Raw genomic sequence first — 6,317 nt, 5'->3', positions numbered from 1 at the left:
TTTAAATACCAATGGACTTTAACAGTCCTGCTCCTTTATAGAGAAACTCACTATTTCTGCCATTACTGGATAGAAAATGATGAATGTGATTTACAGAATAACTGTTCCTTAATATTTTATTTTAACATCAGCCTTCACTGATAGATGCTGGCTCTGTTACAGCTGTGGCAGAGATGTTAACCTAACCTAGAGTCAGAATTCAGTGCCAGTAAATGTTACTGAACAGTTACTGTTACTGACATATTTCTGAGTCTGTATTGAATGTAAAGGCAAACATATTGTAAGATGGATAAGCTGGATTTTAAATATTTCAGTGTAGCTTTGGGATGATGACTTGTCATCAGTAATGGTCACAGATCGTGTTGCGATAAAATAAGCCACCGTGAATGGAAAACATATCAAGTTAGTATACGGCGAGAAATGAGCTGGAGTTGAACTTGAACCGGGTCTGATCCAGTTTATGAACCTTTTAAATTTCATATCCATCCTGACTTGCAAGTGTACTCTGACCTGGGGGTGGTGTGCCAAGCCTTTTGAACCTTCAGGTGGATCCAGTTCTAGGTCGAACCACTGACCCACGACGAGAGGATCTGTGTTCCAGCCTCAAATAGTGCTCCAGGTGATGACAGCTGATGGTTGTCAGGTGTGTGGGCCAAGGGCGGGAGCCCGCAGTGAGTCCAACCAGGCAGAGAGAGAGAGAGAAAACCAAACAACACATGTAGCCTTGTGGGGCCGGCCGGGCAGGCACGGAGACCATGACACCTTTTTTGCGTTTACGTGTGGACGAGGCGTTACGGTGTGATTATTTTACATGTAGTTGTTTTTTTCCTGTGTAATAATGTTCAACATTGCTATAAATACATTTTTCAAAAAATGCTCTCTGTGCAAAATGGGTTTAAAAACATAAACAACTGTGGGATCCTGTTTGTCCGTGATTTAAACAGCCCAACGCTGCTCCCGACGCAGGGAAAAGCAATTCTGCAGGGAGACGTACCTCGGCACTTTTGCAGGTGAAACCAAAGGGAATATTTGCTTCACCATATTTTCTAGTCTTTGGCTTAGAATGAAGTTGGTTTGGAAACTTATTCAGCGATGCTTCATCTCCTGCTTTGCGTTTGTGTGGGCACCCCGTGCTAGCAGTGTCCAAGCGTTTTGTTTTTTCCCCCCTTTTTCATACCGCGCCCCCCCCCTGCAATGGCTCTGCGCCCCCCACACTTTGGGAAGGTCTGGTCTATGCGATGGTATGCCATATCTGGCCCGATTATGGTATTAAGCTGGCACTTGTGACTGACTGGTGTCATGGCAGGGTGTATGTCAACCAGATGTGGGCCAGGTCTGGCAATGATGCACTATTTATGTTCCTGTTTTCCTGTTTTAGTTTGAAGACCCAAATGCCATGTTGCAACAGCTGTGGTAGTGCCAATCTTGAAAAAGCTTGTTCTGGATGTTGACATGGTTGTAAACTATGGACCCATCTCACATCTGTCTTTTTTTGTCCAAGATCTTTGAAAAAGTGGTTTTCAAGCAGCTCACTGAGCATCTGTCAATTAACAATCCGTTTGAAGCATTTCAGTCTGGTTTTAGACCAATTCAATTCAATAAAACTTTATTGATCCTGAAGGTTGACCTCGAAGGAAATTGGGTTAAGGCTGCCGACCTTTGCCAGCGCCGACCTACCCTTCTGACCATACATACATTACACAAACATCACATGGGGAAGACAGGTCAGAGAGGTATAACAGTGGAAAATGCACCACATGAGGAAAGATAAAGAGAAAAAAAAATAACTCCCCCCAGACTGAGCTCCAACAGGGTAATGGCAGTAAAGGGTGAGAGACAGCCGATTTAGATAGTACATCCGGGCCTGCAGCCTGTGCGCTTGTCTCCTTGATCCACCGTCTGCATCGGAAGGGAATAAGCGTCGAAGGCGTTTGGAAAGGGAGGGGGGATGAGTGTGTGCATATCAGTGTATATGTATGTGTGTGTGTTTCCAGAGTTCAGCTGAGACAGTGTCCTTCGCCCTGCTAGGCTAAGTAAACAGTCTTCCAGCCAACCCAGGTGGCCTTGCATAGAATGGGAAGGAACAGACTCAACCAAGTCGTTATCAGGGATTTTCTGTGCGGTGGGGCACGGGGTCCCTCAGGGCTCTGTACTTGGCCCACTGCTGTTCTCGCTGTATTTGCTGCCTCTTGGTCTTCTTTTGCATTCTTTTAATGTAACCTTTCATTGTTATGCTGATGACCTGCAGCTTTAGCCCACTGCTGTTCACCCTGCTAACACATGACTATACTGCACAGTACAGCTCAAATCACATCATCAAGTTTGCAGATGACACAACAGTGGTGGGTCTCATCACCAACAACGATGAGTCTGAATACAGAGAGGAGGTACAACACCTGGTGGACTGGTGTCAGAATAACAGCCTGTCTCTAAATGTTCAGAAGACTAAAGAGATGGTTGTTAACTTCAGGAAGAGCTCAATGGCCCACACCCCACTGCACATCAATGGATCTGCTGCTGAGATGGTCATTAGTGTGAAGTTCCTGGTGTGCACATATCAGCTGACCTCTCCTGATACATAGTGAAGGACACTCTCCACCCCTCACATGCACTGTTCTCCCTCCTTCCATCTGGCAGAGGATTTTGCAGCATTAAAACCGTGACGACCAGAGCAAGAGCTTCTTCCCCCAAGCAGGCAGGGCCCTTAACTCACTACCACAGAAGGACTGATATACACATACACCTCTACAGACACCTACAATGCTCATCAAAGGACTCAAAAACAACAAAAAAAACCCCACAAATGCACTACAAACTGGACCTGGGAACAACATGCTTATTTGCGCACTCAGTCACATAGCTCTGAACACACACCTAAATTATACTATATTGGCACATTTTGCATTTTGCACGTCTTTGTCATGTCTCGTCAATAATATCCTGACAATAACTTGAAACACTGCAGAGGTTCTTCTTCATGCATTCGTGTTTTCACATATCGATTATTGTAACGCTCTCCTTTGTGGGCTGCCAAAGAAAAGTTTTAGAGGTTTACAGATGGTGCACAATGCAGCTGCTTGCATTTTAACTAAAACTGGAAAATGTGAGCACATTAGTCCTGTACTGAAATCCCTTCATTGGCTAGCTTGTCAGGTTCGAACAGATTTTAAGGTCCTGCTTTAAATCAGGGGTCCCCAATCCCAGTCCACGAGGGCCGGTGTCCCTGCAGGTTTTATATGTGTCCTTGATCCATCACACCTGATTTAAATGGATAAATTACCTTCTCAGCGTGTCTTGAAGTTCTCCAGAGGCCTGGTAATGAACTAATCATGTGATTCAGGTGTGTTGACCCAGGGTGAGATCTTAAACCTGCAGGGACACCGGCCCTCATGGACTGGGATTGGCGACCCATGCTTTAAATGGTTTGGCACCTTCATACCTCTCCGACCTTTTACACCTTTATGTTCCATCCCGTGCTCTCCGATCTCAGGACTCTGGCCTGTTAAAAGTTCCTAGAGCCAGAAAAAAGACTATTGGGAGAAGACCCACTTGTTCACCCTATCCTACATGTCTCCATTCTCTGCCATTTAGTCTTTGACATTTTTATCGTTTTTAACTTTTATTGTGTTTTTTAACTTGTATTGCTTTTATTCATTTATCTCTTTATTTTCAAATAGCTGTACAGCACTTTGTTTGAAAGTGCTTTATACATAAAGTTATTATTATTATTAATGGAATATTTATGGAATATGCAGCTTTTTCAAGTATTAACTTGGTGGCTTTGGCAATAATGGTAATATGACTGATCCATATGGGCACAAATAATAGACACTTTTTTGTTCTAACGATGTTCCCCGACTTTCAAAATCGGTTTATCGTGAGCACCGACACATGAAACAACTTAAACAATATAACGGCTTCAAGCTCACACTGAGGCCTGTGGACACTGTCAGCCACTGAGACAGTAGACACATGTTTGTGTTTCGTTCGTGAATGTTTCATACTTTAAGGCTGCCTGTTTATTTAAGGGAGATGATACAATACATTATAACTGTACATAATGATATCACAGATGATAGACTAAATAAACAGATTTTAGATAGATGCTTGTGCATTCTTAGTCTTATATGTTGAATTGAACTGAGTCTGTCATCTGTTCACAGCCTCTCCCAGTCAGTGCTGTAGTCCATGCCTGTCTCACTGTACATGATGTTTTCAGCACAAACACTTTAAAGGTGATAATTTAATAATACAGACAGCAGTGTAGTCAAACACTGTTAGTTTTATTGGGAATAAACTTTAAAAAAAACCCACTAACAAACATCTGTCTCCTATTTTGTGTGTCATATAGGAAAGAAGCATCAATATCTGATGAGAAGACTTGCTGTGGGTTATTTTGTGGTGTTTGGTGCAGTTTTCTTGTTTTGTGGGCTTGTTTATTTTCAAGGGGAGATGAATATCTCTTACAGGTTGATTTGTTCACATTTTCACATCTTAATTTTTAAGTGAAATGTGTGTTTTCAGTTTATACACTATATGCATATAAGGCAGCCCTTTGCTTTTGCAGTATTTTTGTGTGGTGTGTTTTTTCTCTGTTTTAACAAAAAGGGAACAAAGGAGTCAACCTAAGATGATTTGTTTTAGTCTTACTGAGGTGATGCAATCATGCATTCTTTTTTTGATAATGTGCCGGAAAAGCTTGAAAATAGACCTTGTAAGTGCTTAAAAGTGCTTGACTTTGACCCTGAAAAGTCGTATGAGCCCTGTGCTCAACTTTATCAATCAGGAAATGAATAAACTGACTATCATTTGATGTAACAAACTCAGACTATTAGCTTAACCTGCTTCTTCAGCCTGTTGAATACTGAACAACAGTTTGTGGCTTGGAGTTATCTGCTCAGATCTGTCCTCTCGCAGTGGCTGCTAGTCTGCCAAATGTTTGCAATATTTGCCTTACTGTTCTCAGAGAGTGTGCTGTGACTCTTAAACCACACAGTTTAACCAGAATAGCTGATGTAGGATGGGGAAATGAAACAGTCAGACAAGTGAACAGTTTCGATTCAGAAAAAAACTGAATCAGACTGTAGTCGATTATTTTAAAGCAGCCACACTGCATTTTCGCAGGAAATGCAAATTTTTCTAGTTACAAAGTGTCTTTAAACAGCAGAGGTGCAGAAGTGTGTGCATGTACCACAGAGCTGTGGCTCAGTGTCGAGTCTCACAGGCTTGAAGACATTTATTATTATTAACTTGTTTGATCTGCTGCTCAGCAGAAACGGGCACAAGCAGACATTTTGGACTATGTATTGTCAAGTTTTACAGCTTTTCCTACTGATAAAAACTGATCCCACTGATCCTTTATGGACGTTCATATTACACAAAGTAATCAAGAAATAAACAATTAAATGACAGAAGAATTTCTGTTTTGACTACAGTTTAAACAAAAAACAAAATCCACAATGCTTCCTGTAATTTTACACATTTATTTCCAACAGTTTAAGTCCATGAAAATTACTTACTTCCTCATGTAGCTTTCTTTTTTTTGCACAATACCATTTTTTATTTCTTCAAGTCTATTTTTAGCACAAACAAATTATAAATAATAAATATTTAAAATTTGTTCATAAATTATAAATAAATTATGTATGTATTCATTTTACAAGCCCTGTCGTATTCACCTGTTTTATTTTGCTTTTTTGTTTTTAATCTCGAGTTTGTTGTTACGTTGTCTGTTTTCTGCAAAGCACTCATTGAATTGCGGCCAGCTCAATGAAAGGGGTTATAATAAAATGAACTAAATTTCTGGTCATGTTTGCCCTGTGTGCTTTCTGTGTGTGTGTGTTCAGACGTGTGTTAGCAGCAGCTGTCGTGGTTTTCCTCGGCCTGGTGTTGGTCTCTATGCAGCTGCTGAGCACAGGACCAATCAAACCTGCAGAGTGGGTCATCAACCCTGCACATAGAAAGGTGAGAGCACAGTAGAGCAGAGTGTCCATGGTGTGGGTTTAGTGACTTATCTGTATTCAGAAGTGAAGAATCGTGATGGGGTAAAGGTCTGCAAGAGTTCAACATGTGCAGCACTCTGCCCTTCCTTCCTTCTTAAGTCAGATGTTTACATACATCCTGTCTCAAACCAATAGTGTCTACAGTGGAGTAAAAATCTGAGATTGGTAGCATAACTGATATAGTGTGTGTGTATATATATATTAGGGGTGCAACGATACACAAAATTCACGGTTCGGTTCGACACTTTGGTGTCACGGTTCAATATTTTTCCGATACAAAAAAATGTTCATGCCTTTTTAATTTGTCATTTATTA

The 6,317-nt window shown here is 41.3% G+C and overlaps 1 protein-coding gene across 1 annotated transcript in view; it reads left to right on the top strand.

The window, feature by feature from the left end:
* Positions 1-6,317, top strand: part of st3gal5 (ST3 beta-galactoside alpha-2,3-sialyltransferase 5) — a 40,389-nt gene that overhangs the window by 18,053 nt on the left and 16,019 nt on the right. Inside the window, exon 3 of the mRNA XM_005719409.1 lies at positions 5,847-5,964. Within this exon, the coding sequence (XP_005719466.1) occupies positions 5,847-5,964 (118 nt within the window). The remainder of the gene's footprint in view (positions 1-5,846; positions 5,965-6,317) is intronic.

Source organism: Pundamilia nyererei, unplaced genomic scaffold, assembly GCF_000239375.1.
Source record: "Pundamilia nyererei isolate P.nyererei 1_Seehausen unplaced genomic scaffold, PunNye1.0 scaffold00001, whole genome shotgun sequence".
In the NCBI taxonomy this organism is placed as follows: domain Eukaryota; kingdom Metazoa; phylum Chordata; class Actinopteri; order Cichliformes; family Cichlidae; genus Pundamilia; species Pundamilia nyererei.
This window is presented reverse-complemented; position numbering and strand designations above follow the sequence as displayed.